Source organism: Lycorma delicatula, chromosome 4 (assembly GCF_047948215.1).
Source record: "Lycorma delicatula isolate Av1 chromosome 4, ASM4794821v1, whole genome shotgun sequence".
NCBI classification, from domain to species: domain Eukaryota; kingdom Metazoa; phylum Arthropoda; class Insecta; order Hemiptera; family Fulgoridae; genus Lycorma; species Lycorma delicatula.
This window is the reverse complement of record NC_134458.1, coordinates 77,092,476-77,109,281: the sequence shown is the minus strand read 5'-3', so window position 1 is coordinate 77,109,281 and position 16,806 is coordinate 77,092,476. Positions and strand designations below refer to the sequence as shown.

Genomic DNA, 16,806 nt, shown 5'->3' with positions numbered 1-16,806 from the left:
CTATATTGATTAAAGCTATATGACGTAATACATGACCCACTCAATTCTTTCTGCTTTTTAATAGACTTTACCCACAATTTCTCTCTTTGGCACTAATAATTTATATTTAACAATCCATTAGCCTAGTCCAAGAAAAAGAGAATCCAGCCTACTAGAAAATACCTCCAGCTTATTCATGGCTCAGTATGACATAGTTCACTTGATTTAATATATTATAATTCTTTATCAGGCATTTTTTGTTTTACATAGTACTGTAGAAAAATTGTTTCAGGCAAGAATTTGATCATTGTAACAAAAATAAATAAAGGACTAACTGAAGATATGCAAAAGAAGTAAAGCTTATATGGTACAATCATGTGACTCAATATCATGACAAATTATTCTCTGTAAGAACTAGATTCCACTAGTCAGTGTAAATCCAGATGTCACTGGAGGAAGAGGAACAGTATGGAAATAAGCTACTAGTATTAAAGAACAATAGAACCACATCTTTAAGAAAAGCTGCACACATTAGATATCTGAACAGGATGAAGAAGTACATGATTCTGTTCTACTTATGTTAATATTGATGCTGTAATAAACAGATTGGTACTATACTGGAATGTGTCTAGGGCAACTGCCACATTTATGGCTAGAGCTTGCACTAGCCATATTGTTACTGGACAGTGCATCCTTCGATTCCACTTAAAAGATTTTTCAGCCTGCAGGGTGAATCTGCAGCCTGCAGCAAGGATGAATCACTAGATCCCATTATTTTCAGGTGTTCTGTAGCTAACAGTGCATGAGAAGCTTGCAGAGATTACATTATAGAGGAGGGGAGCTTAACAACAATCATGAAAAATAATCAATTACGGGCACTCACTGCTGTGGCATACCATGGCCATCAAGCCATCATCATTTTACTGGATGATCACTCAAAGAAGTATTAAGTAATAAACAAATTACTAATATAAACCTATAACATGATGACAGTAACATATAAATACCACTAAATTAGTACCCATCAAAGAACATTAATTCTACTTCTATATGACTGGCCTGATCTGCTTTGATTATAGACAGATAAATCAACTGTTTCTTTTTCACTTATTACAACTGTTATATATATATTAGATAACTTCTAATATGTATATCTTGGTTGAGTAATCACTGTAATAATTATTTTAAATAATTGTTGGGAAGTTTCCTGGACTTTAGCCTGTGTGTATGAAATCATCAGTGTTCTATTTGTTAATCATGCAAGCACATGTGCATGCTGAAATTGAAATAGAACTCATATCGATTTTAATCTCATAATAAATCACTATAATTACACAGATAGACAAAACACACTTTTTTTAATGTTTCTCTAAGTGTGTTACCATTTCTTGAACTGTTTTTTACATACATTACAGATCTGTAAATACAATTTTTCTATCACCCTTAGTTTTAAATAAACTACACTTCAAAATAAAATTAAGGGAAATATAGTTAGAATCTGTAAAATTTATAATTTTGCATGGCCATACCTGTGTTGGAATGATTTTGCTGATTCTTTTCTTTTATAAATAGCCTCAGGCACATCCCGAATTAATGTCCAACAGTAATCGCCTAGCATGTGTGTATTCCATTTCCCTTTATAGTGGCTTTCCATCACCGAAATCTCTTGGTGGAAATGTTCACTGTGTTCGTCACTTACGTCTCCTAGGTTGTCTGGGGAAAAAATCCAGATGTGAGTGGAGGAAATGTATTTTCAAAGACATATTACATCCCACAGCTCTGTATGAAGTAAGATGTATGTAGTTACATAACGTAAACATAGTTGTTTATCATGGTAATTGTCGGATTTTTGTTTACTGAGAAAATTTTTGCAAACATCTTTAAATGAAGCCCAAGCTACACTTTCTACATTATTTAACATCGAGTTAAAGACATCATCTTTGACCAGCTCTCTTATTTAAGGACCAACAAATATTCCTTCTTTAACTTTTCCTTCACTTACATTCAGAAATTTCTGCCTGAAGTACAAAAATCCGGGACTATCCTTCTTCATTGCTTTTACAGAATTTTTCATTAGTCCTAGCTTGATATGGAGAGGGGGTAAAAATATTTTTTTGGGTTCAACTAAGGGCTTATGAATAATATTTTTCCCATTTGGAGTTAAGTTGTCTCATTTCTTCCACTCTTTGGTAACATAATGTTTATCCCTAGCTCGGCTGTCCCATTCACAAAGAAAACACATGTACTTAGTATAGTCTAACTGCATACCCAGAATAATAGCTATAACTTTCAAATCACCACATATAGCTGGAACATTCCAGCTATGTCTGTTAAAATTTTTTTTTTCAAAAATGTCTTTCGTATCACATCGTTTGTCTCTTTCAAATTAATTCTACAAGCAATTGGTATCGAAGGATATTTGTTACTGTTTTGTAGTAGAACCACTTTTAAACTATACTTGAATGAATCTATGAAAAGACGCCAGTCCACAGGTTTATGAACTTGTCCTAAGCGCAACATAAGCTCATCAATATTTGTGCAATAAACCAAATTATTTTCATCAATAAAGTACTGAGAAAGTTCTTTTTGTCGACTTCGAAAGCGTGAAATTTTTGAAGTAAATTCTAACCTTGCAGTCTTGATCCTAGCAGTTCAGCTTGATTTTTTGATAAATTTAAACCCTAACCAAGTCATTTAATTCACTTTGTGATATAAGATGTGGCATATTGGAAGATAATTCAAAATCAAAATCATTGTTGTCTTCTTCAGTACTGCCTGATTCTTCATCGATGCTTTTGAAACTTACATTCACAGGTGGCTCAGGAACTGGAATAATTTCACTGTGAGGTACAGGCCTGATTGCAGATTGCAATGAAGGATATTTTACAGTATGTTTAGATTTTTTAGAAATTCCAGACACACTTGTTAAACAAAAGTAACGATCAATTACATGATCCTTTGGTTCATGCCAAACCATAGGTACACCAAATGGTAAAGCCTTCCACGTACCTTTCAGCCATCCTCTTAAATATACAGAACAATTAGTGCATACTATATGAGGAACCCATGTCTTATCCTGATCACCAATTTTACACTGAAAGTACAAATGATATGCTTTTTTAATTAAAGATGTAATGTTTTTTCTATTTGATTTTATGGTAAACTCACCACATACATAAAAAAGTCATCCACATCATTACACAATTTCAAGGCATTATGACACTGCACTGTTAACAAACTTAAGACAGCAATAAGACTGAACAAAATTAATTCATTCCTAAAGCTAGTGCTTAATACAAACAACATAGCTATGTTTTCAGCTACATGTTTTGACCTGCACAGACATGATTAATCTTGTTCATGAGACTCACTCTTCAGTGTTAGATATGATATTATAATATGTGACTATGATATGATTTAATTCTTTGAATAGTATTGTTTATTTATAGTTTATAAATTATGTTAACAAAGTTAAACTATACGTTGAAAAATTTTTAAAATCCTTTAATTAAAATAAAAAAATTTTTTAAAAATGGTGGGTGATAGATTCTGAGTTCATATTTGTTTTCAGCATCAAAAAACAGATTAAAATCATGTATCGCATGATAGGAAACAAATATGTTTATTAGTGTTATTATTATCATTTTTTACCAATCAGAACAAAATATTTATTTATGTTCAAGTGAAAGCATTCAAGGTTTATTTATTTTTTACTTAAATATTGATAACATTTATCTGAATACATTCTAGCAGCAAATTATATTAATAGATATATTAAAATATAGCTATTTTATTTTCTCTTTCTTGTACTAAGTGCTTTTGTAGCATAATAATATTTTGTCAGACAGCTGTTTAATACGTTTTATAAAAAATCTTTTAAAAGTTCAGAATTTATTTTAAAATAGTAGAGAGAACAAGCTGTTTTTTCAATGTTTGACAAAAAAAAACTTATTTACAATTATTTTATTGTATTTTATCTGCCACTTATGTCTGACATTTTTTATAACCTTTGGAAAAATAATTTTTAAATCTATTTAAGTTTTAATCCTCCTCTTAATTTGTTTTCTAGGAGCCAAATATCATGATTCTACTGAGGATGCACGCATCTGTATGGAGTTAATTAAGTTAAAATGTCAGTTTTAGGTGATGAATTGCTGTCTATTTTATATTTATGTTCACCTGTAGTTTTTTTTTATTACTAAAAGTACTAAATTTGAATCTGTTTATTAAAAGAATAAAGCTGGTCTTTAATATGCATGATTTATAAAATTAATGTACAATGACTTCATTTTTGTAAATAAATTTTATTACACCTACATTTTAATACTTGGATTGTTAAATATACTTGAATCTCAATAGGCTTGGCAAGCTGATATGCAACAGTACATTTGGCTGAGTGAAGAAGGCAACAAGAAACCACTTTACTCCTCACTTTCCCAATTAAGCCTGGCTTGGGATCTTTTTAGTCTTGAAAATGACAGTGTTTGAGTGACATGTAACTCATGTCATCTTACCTACAACCGTTATGGTTATGTACTATATATACATACGGAAATTGATTTTAAAATTAAACGTATATTATTAATCATTTGACTTGATGACTTTCTTGTATATTATATAAGAACTGGTAGACCTAGCAAAACAATAAAATTACCTCACCTAATACACTCTGTGGGTCGATTTTCCCTTTTCTCTACTCTACCTTTTCCTTACTCTTCATAAATTCTTTGTTTGATAAATAGAGTGGGAATTATGTAGAATGACACAATTTCCATGTCATATAGTACATAGTTGCTGGCACATATAGTATAATCTCAGAATAAATCAGGTTTTTATTTTTAAGTACATGTACTTTTTGAGAATATAGTTACAAAATTCAGAGTAAAATGAAAAATGAAGTCATTTTGTTTCACTGGTTTAAATAATTTCAGTTTGAATTTTACTTGATGGATGCAGTTTTCCTCTTGTTCTTGCATTCATGCATGACTTAAGCTTTCTCTCTTCAGCCATCTCTGGCACAACTCCAAACCATCCCAACTGCCTTTAACACAAACATTCTCAGGTGTCTTTTATTCCAACTTCTTTCTAATTCACTCATTTCTAACACTACTCCATAGTATCTTATGACCTCGTATGAGATTTCATCTTTAGTGTTCTTATATTATTTACATAATTGGGCTTAATGAGCCCAATCATCATTTAAAAAACTCTAAAACTGCTTCCTTTTTCATCCACTCTTGTTCCCTTGGTATAACTGACAATTACATCATACAATCCAGATTCATCCTAATAATTCTTGCCTTTACTAGTGTCCAATTGGTAGCAAATTATGTACCTATGTCCTCGTCCATAATTATACCAATTTCTCCTTTTGCTCATCCCTCCAGTAATTCAGAGAATCTCAAAACAAATCCATTGCAAAGTGTCCTCTTATCAACTCACCTTTTTCTTATTTCACTTAATTCCAGCATATTCAAACTGCATTTAATCATCTTCTCAGTCATCTCATACATATTGACATTCCATTTCTTTTTCCCCTTAAATTCCAGTCCATTCCAAGGCTTCTTGTGCCACTCTGGATCACTCAAATTCCCCCATTGCAGTACCATTGCTGCATGGTGGGAGGCGGAGGGTTTTTAGTGGGTCACTGCTACAGCAGGAAACTCCACCACCCAGCAGTATAGGCTGCTGGGCATCTGGTTGTAAATTTTCCCTCCTCCTACGTAAAAAAAAAAAAATTCCTCCATGAGAGAGATCTCAATAAGAGGTTAGTATGTTGGAGGGACTGCCTACTATGCATCCATGCCTGCTTACCTCTGTTTATATGTTTACAGGTTTTTTATTACTCTGATCTTACCTGGGACATTTCAAATCTTTTAAAACGAGAGGGTTTGAAAGAAGCTTTCTAGAAGGAAAGCAGTTTCACATAATTTACAGGACTATTAATTAAATATAGCACCTTTAATACCAGTGAAAACTGTAACATAAAGTTTGCGGTGAAAATTCTTGTAAGCTCTGTTCTTGCAATAAATTTGCCTAAACAACATTGTAAAATATTAATGAGTAAATGAATTAAACATCTAGAAAAACCAGTAAAACAATTAATTTTAATTATCAGTTATTATGAAAGTGATTCATGATTTTTATGATTACTATTTTTTTTTTTTTTTTAATAGAAGTGAACAACACATCACTTCTTCATGTTGATCTATGAGAAAAATATGTTACTTACTGACCAAAATAACATACAGTTGAATGCACTGTGATAACAAAATTTTATTTTGTCAATTAAAAAAAATATACAACTTTAAAAATTTACATAAAATAATTTGCCAAATAAATATATTACAACTGAAAAAATTCCTCAACAGAATACAATGCCATCTTACAAGAGATTTTTTGAAAGCATACTGGAATCTGTTAACAACCAATGATGAAATATCTGGTAGAATGATTTTAAAAATTAAGCTCTAATTATTAGCAGAACACTCTGTACCTGTCCAGTCCTGGTAAATTCCAGATGATTTTTACACTGGCTGTATGTATTTTAAATTTGTTTGTGTTATCAATGGAATTATTTTTTTCACATTTTATGCATACAGTGAAACAACAGGATGATTATATATTTAAAAAAAAAATAGATAGTATGATTCATTATACTTTAGTTTTGATACTTATTGTAAGGATTTTTTGAAAAATAAACATTCGATTTAAACAATTAACTTCCTTGTCATCCCATGTACAAATACTATGTGGCGGGAAGCCCCTTTATACAGTAATAAATCCAGCTTAATCAGGGTCTAATGCTGCCAATTCTCCTTGCTGATGTTGCTCAATGCTGCTGGAAAATGTGGGGAGGATAAGCCGTTGTGGGGATTGTCCAGTGTGTTCATTCATGGTGGAATAACCTTAATCGTAATCAAATGTGGAACAATAGTAGATACAAGTGTGCTCACTCTCAAAGAGCACTTGTTAGCTTGTATGTGGATCCATGATCATCTACACACTGGTAAAACATTGGAGAATATTATGAATGACTTCTTTATGCATTTTGGGAAATAGTCACCATCATGGCAAACATTATTGACATGGGAGAAGAGGACTTTTGCAACAGGAAGTGTTTTTGATGTGCCAGGCAGTGGGAGGCCAAGTACTCGAGCTGAGACTTGTGCTGCTTTGGAGATATCGATTCAACAATCACCAATGAAATCAACGCGCAAAAGTTCTGCAGAGTTAGGCGTTCCAAGATCGACAATGCGAGACCATATGAAGAAAGATTTGAAGTTAAATGTTTTCGTCCACCATCATTAATGAGTTTAGTGACAATGAATTTGATCAACATGTTTATGAATGTCAGTTATTGCTTGAACACTTTCTGAGAGCAAATGATAAAAAGAATATATCATTCTTAGAGGAGTGTGCAATTTATTAAACTCTCATAATTGAAATGTTTTTTTCTGGGTGAAAGACATTCCTAACTTTTTTGAGGAAATTGAGCACCATCTGCCTCATGTTATTATTTGGGCTGGCATGACAGCTGAATATTTCCTTAGTCCTTATTTTTTTGATGGTGCAGTTAACTAACACTTTTATCTGAGAATGATCGAAGAGTAGATGCTTCCAGAATGAACGGCAAAAGGGATCACTGCTGCCTGTGAGTGATGTCACTTGTTTACCAATTTGAACATAGAAAATTTTCATAACTTTTCAACAGGTGACACTAAAATTTTTCAAAGTGTTAGCATAGGCAATTATAAGGGGCATCCTTTCTTTCCAATTTTCAATTTTCTTTCCAATTTTAGTATCAAAACCAAATCTGCTGGTGTGAAGAAAGAAGAGGGTGTGAAGATAGGAAGAGATGAAGATCTCCCAGCATGGAAGAGGGAGTTTGATGGTGAATTAGTACAGTTGATTACTGAACTTGAGGAGATTTCTGGCATATTGCATAAAAACATTGTCAAAAACATGAACAAAGAAGTTAAACTGGTGGAGTCTAAATTGTTCAGCCTAGTACAGCAGATAGCAGAGTTGAAGACAGTGCTGGCTAAAAGATACTTGGAGATTGACACTAGTAAATTGGCTACTCAGACTGAGGGACAGGAGGAACGAGAAGGTGTTCTACAGCTGCTGGAGAGGGAACTTGGTGATGAGGAGCTGGTTGAGCTTCTGTTCAGAAGATGGCCAAAGGAGGCCTTTCACTTTGTGATAGATTTTAAGATTCATGCTTTGAAGTAGAGGATGCAGACACAGTGGTGGTGATTGACCTTGCTTCTCTTGAAGGGCCTTTTGCTTGCAGGGTTTTTAGGAAGATACCCAATAGGAATTATATACAAGCAATATGAGATCACTTGTTAGCAATAAGAAACTGAGGGCTGGGCAACTGCTGACATTTACTCCGGCCACCAAGGTATTCATTGGTGATGATGTGGCAGAAGGAGTGAAGACTACATATGTAGTGGTCATAGATTCATCTTTAGAGGTTCGCAATGTCATTGACGACCTTAAGAAGTGTATTGGGAAAATTTTTCAATTGAGTGATAATTTTGTGTTTGGAGCATTTGGTGATAAAGTAGGTGTCATGCTGAGGAAACTGATTGAATATATTGGAAGGAGAAAGAATACTACTTTTAGAGTCTTTCTCGAGATTATTAATCAGAAACTGCAGTCGATGGAGAGGACTTGTGGGCCTCCCTCCAAGACCATTGTGATTAAATCACAGGGTAAGAGTTATGCAGATCTTCTACAACATGTCAAGGATGATGTTGCGGGGGAACTACCAGAAATCTTGTTGCTGACAAGCAGACAAATGAGCAAAGTGTTGGTCAGAATCAAGGATGAGATGCAGCAGGTGGAAAATTTCCAAAGAAGAGTTGTTGATGAAGTGGAAGGTTCCAAGGTTTCTTGCTCAGATCAAAGCAGACATAAATGTCTATTTATTAAAGATATTGATGCTTTATCTACAATGGAAGACATAGTTGACAGTCTGGTTTCTGTTACAGGGCTGGTGCTGAACAACTGCAAGGTATGACGCTTAGGGAGTCGTTTGGCACGACTGAAACTGTCACTTTACTGGTGCCTGCTGCCACAGCTGATTATATGTGCAAGCAGGGGTGAATAAAAATAGGATAGGTATTGAGTTATACTGGGAGCTGATGCCGAAAGATGTTTTAGATGTTCGACCACAGGCCACAAGGCAGCCAAATGTGAGAGCCCAGATAGGAGTAGATCCTACTTTGGCTGTGGGAAAGAAGGGCACTTCACGATTGATTGTCCTGATAAGGCCAAGAAAGTTATTGATAGCGCTGGAAGCTTGGGGTGTTCAGTCTTGAAAAATGCTTAGATTTTTGCTTACAAATGTTAATCAGATACAGGGCTCAGCTCACTTCAGAAATCTTCAGAGACGTGTTTAGGGAGGAGATCTTCAGAATAATGATGGGTCGTGGGAAACACATACCTGCTTACTGGTGGTCCCCCAGGATTGGACAGTTGCACAGAGAAATGCAGCATCAGAGGAGGATTGCACAGAGACTTGCTATGAATAGGAGGGAAGGATTTAAGAAGGCAGTAGTTGCTTATAAGGTGGCTAGGAAATTCCTTTATTTTGAGATTAAAAATGCAAAGATACAAAAATGGAAAATGCTGTGTGAAGAATTGGACAGAGATCCTTGGAGCCAGGTCTACCAAATCACAATTTGGTAGGGACCTTCCAGTGCTTTCAGAAGAGCTGGCAAGACGAGAAATGACGAGGCTATTTCCCTGTGTTGAGACGGTGTTAAGGGAATGATGAAACATGCCCTGGGTGATGTTGCAGATGATTAATAGCCAACTTGGGTTAGTGTATTCCCCTTATGTTGGAAGGAGACACGCCTTGTTTTTATTCCTGAAGATATAATGGAGGACTTGGGGGAGGTATTCAGACCCCTGTTCCTGCTAAATAATATTGCTAAAGCGGTTGAAAGGGCTCTTGCATATAGGTTAATGGAGGAGCTCAACTCCAAACAGGGTATTCACAACAACAAGTATGGATTTATTAAAGGAAGGTTGGCCACACAGGTGGTTGATAGAATGGTTGAGTGAGCTGCAGATGTCAAAAAGGCACTTAGAGTACGAGGGGGTGAGAAGCGTTAGAATGCCGAAGAGGATGGTAAAAAGTAGTGTAGGGATTGGGTGGACAGCCCCAGTCAGGAGGGTCGGCATGCTGAGATATGTTGGTCCTGATGAAGAGCTGGGGACTTCATGGGAGAACAGGTTGGGGATGGTACAAAAAGACCCAAACCAGTAGGGGGATACCATTTATGGTGCTTCCTCATTAGAGTGGGCATTACTGAAAAAAGAAAAAAGTAAAGATCTGACTGGTGAGACAACCTGCCATGCCGGACTTACTGCCAGTAGCTGGGGAGGCTTATTAGATTAAAAGGACATGCTCCTGGGCCAAACTATACTTAACTGTTGGTCCAGCTCAGGAGTGTAGGCGATGATATCGCTCAAGCGTTTTTCGCCCACAAAAAAGAAAAAAAAAAAAAGAAAAGGAGTGTAGGGAAGAAAAAAAAGAAAAAAAAGGTTTAATAGATTTGCAGTGATAAATTAACATCTAACATTTTGGTTAGATGCTACAACCTACCATTAATCAGATATTTGTTATAAGCAAGGTTAAAAGCACACCTGTTTATGATTTCTCCCACCATTAAAAATTACACAGGTTAACACAAAAAAAAATTAATATTTTCGAGCTGAGATAAAAGTAAGTGAATTAGAATATATTTTTTAAGCTGAATCTTAAACTGAAATCAGTTTTTCTTCATCACTCACAGATTTTTAATTATGACCTTTTAAAATATTGAGAAACTTCTTAAATAATAGAATACAAAAATAATAACAATAATTACAATTAAAATTTGTACCTTTATTTTGCAGACATTTACGTTTACCTTAATTTCTTTTTTCTTATTTTCCTTTTGCGTTCAGTGAAGTCTTCTCTTTTCATCATCCAGCAGTAGTTACTTATCATAGATTCATCCTATCTACCTTGATAATGTTGTTCCAACTGCAGTATATTTTGGTGGAGTCACCAAAATCAGGGAAAAAGGAAAACAAAAGGGCACTTTTGTTTTATTTTGGGCAATTTTCTTATTTGTGGCTCAGTGAATATTCCTTCTTTTAATTTGGCTTCACTTAATTGTGAAAACACCTCAGCTAAATATTTAAAGCTGTCTTTATCTTTGTCTAATGCTTTTACAGAATTCTTCATCAGGCCTAGCAGTAATAAAATAATAAGATCTGCTTTGACAAGGGAAATATTGATAACATTTTTCCTGGGGTAAACTGATTTCTGTTTGGCTAGTCTTTAACTGTGTAGTGTTTATCTGTAGCCCAACTATCCCACAAACACAAGAAACACATATATTTTGTAAAGCCATTCTGGAGACCAAGAAGAAGCCCTATCACTTTCAGGTTGCTGATGATTTGCCATGAGTATTCATCATACTTAAGATTTTAACATTTTTGACATACTTTCATATGCTTCTTCCATTACTACAGTATGTGCTACCAGAATAGAAGAAAACTTATTCGAGCTATGCAACACTGCCTTTAAGCTTCTTTTTGATGAGTCTATAAATAAACGCCAACCATGAATAACATATTCAATGTCCAGTTCAAACATTAGCGCCTAACATCATGGCAGGCACAAATTAAACCTTCTCTTCTAAAGTATTTCAGTAAATTTTCGTTTCAATTTCTATACACATAAATTTTAGTATCCTTGTTTAATAAATTCCACTCTTTAAGACGTGAACCTTAGAGTTGTGCATGTTGTTTAGACAAATATAAATCACAAATTAGGTTGCCCAGTTCTGTTTGTGTATGAGGTGAAATTCAGTATTTGATTCTTCTGGAATGCAGTTAACTATTGAAGTTGAGGATTCATCGGTTGAGCCTTCTGGGGAATCAGAAATTTCCAAGAAGGTGGAGTGATCAGAATCAGTAAATCAACTCCATGAAGTACTGGTCTCATAGCTGAACAAGTATTTGGAGATTCAATACTGCTTTTATTGTTTGAATTGAAACCAGTAACATTTGTTAAACATAAATAGTAGTCATCGTAATAGTTAGTAGGCTCTTGACAGATCATAGGTACATCAAAGGCAAATGCTCTTTTTTTTTCCTTTTAACCACTGGGTTAGTTTAATGTAGCATTTGATGCATGCTAAATGTGGAGCCCAGGATTTATCTTAGTCTCCCAAGGAACAGTGAAAATAGTGTTTGTAAGCAGTTTTCAGCAGATTCGATACTGGTTTTCATTGACTTTTCATGGTGAATTCTTCGTAAACATAAAAAATATTTGGAGAATTTTTACAAGCCCAATTTTTATTCATTGTAAAATTCAAAATGTTTTAATAAATGAAAGTAAACTGAAATATTACAGAACTACTTAATTATAAAAATAATAAAGGTTTAATTTATTAATATTTAATTAGTTAAAATACTTCATAAAAGTGTTTCACCATAGAGTGCAATAAAATAGTGCAAAACACACATGCACACACACATACACACACACACACACACACACACACACACACACACACACACAAAACTTAACAAATCTTGATGTTCAATAAAATAATACCAAACATTGTTCTGCTATAAAAAATCTTTCACTAAATTTTTGGCATCACTTATAAAACAGTTTTATAATATATGTATGATAAAACCACTACCTCAACTAAAGAACACAAGTCATACCAAGAACTGAACTCAACACTGAAGAAAATTTCATCATGTTGAATTATTCATTACTCATTGACATGTCTATACATGTCTGGCCTGACATGGAATGACATCATTCAACTGTTATATATAAAAAAAATAGGTCTACAGCATGCATCACAATATAAATCAGATGTGAATAAACAAACATACAGACATACTAACTTATTTTTATTGTTTGTTCCACAAATGATGGGACAAATAAATTTAAGGTGTTGTAACTTACGTGATGGGTTGTTTCAGAATACATATTCAGATTCATTATATAGAATACCTACTCCCTTATCAGTTCCAAATTTTTTGTTGATCACTGTTATGAGCCACTTTAATACCCAGAGCTTTAGCATAAATTTTATAAAACATTTATAACATCTAATTTGAAGTATAGATTATATTTTGATTTAAATAACACTTGAGTTTTTTCTGGTTTAATAATTAAATGGCTACTAGAAAAAAAGATCGGTATTAATAAAATGATTTCCTAAGCAATGACTTCAAGTTCATCAGTCACATTCAACCAAAACACAATAGATATTTTGAGGCTAATGATCTTCTAAGATCATTAGCCCTCACATATTTTTTTTAAAAAAGAGAATAAAATCATGTAATATAAAGGTGAGTGTATAGGATCCTTATATTTTAAATAAAAACACAAAAATAAATGTTTCATGAAACATTTAAACTAAACAAAACACACACATATAACACTTAACATGGTGTAAAGGGCCCTGACAATGTGTTATATAAAACATAAAAAAAACATAAACAAACAGTAAAATAAAATAAATGAGAGTATTGATAATAGCATATAAATTTGAGAACTCGGGTGAGTTTTCTCAGTTAAATGTGTCTTCAAAAAGAAGGATTCTCAGTCAAACAGAACTCATACTGACTTCATTGAAGGCTTACTATAAACTTGATAATAGTCTACTGGCATGTAGATAAGCAACTGATTTTTTCTTCTTTCTCATTTTCTAACTTGGCAGGAATATTATTTCTTAGTCCATACCTCTGTCTGAGTTTTTCATATACAAAGCTTCTTCCAGAAGATGCTTAACAATACATGGTTTATCGCATACACTGCATATTGTTCTTTCTTTGCCGGTTAATAAATTTGAATTTGTTAATTGTATGTGATCGATTCTGAGTCTGGTCAATGCCACTAGTTCTTGGCAAGTCAGTTTTGTGCCACTCTTTCATTCATAAGGAGTAGTTTTAATTAGATTCAATTTCATACTAAACCTTCTCCAGTCATTACTCCACATGTTTCTAACAGTACTAGTTAGACAATTTTCAATGTCTGACATGCAAATATGGATTATACCAATATTCTCACAAATTGTTGCCATTCTTGCACTTTCGTTTGTGTTTTCATTTCCTAAGATACTAGCATGCCCTGGAGACCAAACCAATACACAATACTGTCCCCATCAATTTAATACTTATAGAATGGACAGATATTTGCAATAAGAATTTAATGTTCTTGTTCTGAATAGCAGTTAGTGCACTCAATGAGTCATAACATATAAGCACTCTCTTCACAGAAATATCTGTGTAGTGAGGAGCTTGCTGTATAGCAGCAATGAGTTCTGCCATGTAAACACTAGCCATATCTGGCAGTTTCCATAAATGGGCTTCTCCATTATGTACATAGAACATCCAACACCATGTTCAGTTTTAGAATTATCAATGTAAATTTTTACATATCCTTCATAGCTACTGATGATTGCCAAAAATTCCTGTTGAATGATCACTGCTGGTTTCTCTTTATTTTTCCATAAGAGAAATCCAATCTTGTGCTTACGGTTGGTAAAACCCATGGAAAAAAAATGGCTAATGTATTCAGTAAAGTAATTCTTTGTTTCGCTGCTAATTCACATCATATTCCAGCTGGTCTGAAATAGGTAGCATGATGTTCGTATAACGCAGCCAAAAGATTGTTATTAAAGGTTTTATAGTTTATACAGATAGGAAAGGGTAGAATATTTGCTGCTTATCTTAATAGTAAGATCTCTCTTCTGTAATGTAATAGCATTATACTAGCTTCTGACATTAAACTAGTCTCTGAGCGTGTATGGAAAGCGCCTGTAGCATATCTGATTCTGTTGTTCTGTGTGATGTAACTTTCTTAGATGACTTTCTAGCAGATGAATATGAAATACACCCATAATCAAGCTTTGATTGAACCAGTGCTTTATATAATCACAGTAATGTCTCTTTTTCTGACCTCCACTGCGGTTTGATAAACATTTAAAATGTTTAGGGCTTTCTTGCATCTACCACTCAGATCCTGTATGTGTAGTCCCCAAGTGAGTGATATATCTAATAACAAGTCTAAAAAATGCACGTTATCTTTGTATTGAATAGGATGATTATTGATGGTCAAAACAGGACTACAATGAAGAGTTCTCTTCCTACAGAAGGGTACACAGCAAGTTTTCTCTGGTGAAAATTTAAATCCACTATTCTTTGTAACTTTGTTCAGGATGTTTATTAGTCGTTCCAATTTATACTTCACCATAACTGCATTGTTACTGGCAAATATAATTGTCAGATCATTGACAAAATTCTTTCGCTGATTTCTCTGGGAATCGCTAATATAACTTTCCTAATGGCAATCATAAACAAATTACCGTTCAACAGTGAGCCTTGTGGTATGCCATTTTCCAATCTTTTTTTCTGTCGCGTACTCATTATAAACCTGTACTTGAAATTAATAGTTGTTCATGTAGTTGTCAAGTAATACCAGTAAATGCCTCATTCATGCATTTACCGAATCAATGGGCCGTGAATGCCCCACTCATGTAGTTGAAGAATTATTCCATGACATCAAGTCATATCAAAAGCCTTTTGCAGATCAAAAAATACTCAGACACAGTGTTTCCTACTGATGAAACTGGTGTATGTAGTAATTTCTAAATTGATTATTTGGTCAGTACTTGAATGGTACTGTCAAATTCCTGCTTGATGGGAAGATAAAAGACCTTCTCTTTCTAAAATCCATGCAAGTAGATAATTTATCATTTTTGACGTGACAACGTCTTATAAATCGATGAACGCCGGCAGCACGCACGAAAAATTGTCCCGTTCCGCCTGAACAGAGCCGAGCCGAACCGTCGTGCAATGGAATAAACTTCATGTCAAGCAGGTTTTGGCGGGCTTTTCAAAAACAGCAATTTCATGAATTTGATTTATGATTTCAATTTCATCGTTTTAAATTGACACTTTATCAACATTGATTTGATAAAAGTTTATTTCTATAACAAATTGTTCATTATTATTTTTCAACAAATCATTCAATTTAAACTTGCAAAAATTATTAATATTAATTATTATTATTATTAAATGAAATGAAAAATGGAATATTAACGTGTTTCAGTAGCTAATTAAACAATCACTTCGATTCAGTTTGTTTGTTTAAATAAGTAATTTTTTAAAACATCCAAATCATGGATGAATTTAATTAATTGGTATTTTCATCTAGCCCAACGCCAGTTTCTCAAAAAACATGTGTTTACTTCATAAGGATAACAAGTTTTTTTTTGCAACATTACAATCAAAGGTCGACGATTATCGAGATTCTTTTTTAATTATTTATTAACTTTCTTTAAAAATTTCACATGTAATCTGTCATAAGGACAATGGACAATATTTTAAAAAAACTGAGTTTTACTTAAAATTGCATTTAAGTCCTACCCTACTAAAGGCAATTGTAGGTGTATCTGTCTGTGTATGCGTTCCTCTTAGCTGAGAACATGCTTTCATTATCGAACATACTGCCCGTCAAAATATCATAAAAGTTTTTCTTAAATATTTATAAACAATAAATAACAACAGTAATAATAATTGCAAAATAAATTAATAAATTTTACTATCGTAATTCATTCATTCAATATCGTAGCAGATCTTAAAACAACTATTCTCGATACTGAAAATATTATGGATTCACTAATACCCTAATAATAATAATAATAATAAATAAAACACAATAGAAAATAACAAAAGTATAAATAATGAGGGTTTAAAATCCTCAGTATTTATACTTTTCATTATTCAATT

At 33.5% G+C, this 16,806-nt stretch overlaps 1 protein-coding gene across 1 annotated transcript in view; it reads left to right on the top strand.

Annotated features, from left to right (window-relative positions):
- The window catches only part of LOC142322878 (putative exonuclease GOR), a 36,727-nt gene extending 32,432 nt beyond the window's left edge, over positions 1-4,295 (top strand). Inside the window, exon 7 of the mRNA XM_075361967.1 lies at positions 4,049-4,295. Within this exon, the coding sequence (XP_075218082.1) occupies positions 4,049-4,122 (74 nt within the window). The 3' untranslated portion in view covers positions 4,123-4,295. The remainder of the gene's footprint in view (positions 1-4,048) is intronic.
- Positions 4,296-16,806: the final 12,511 nt, after the last annotated feature.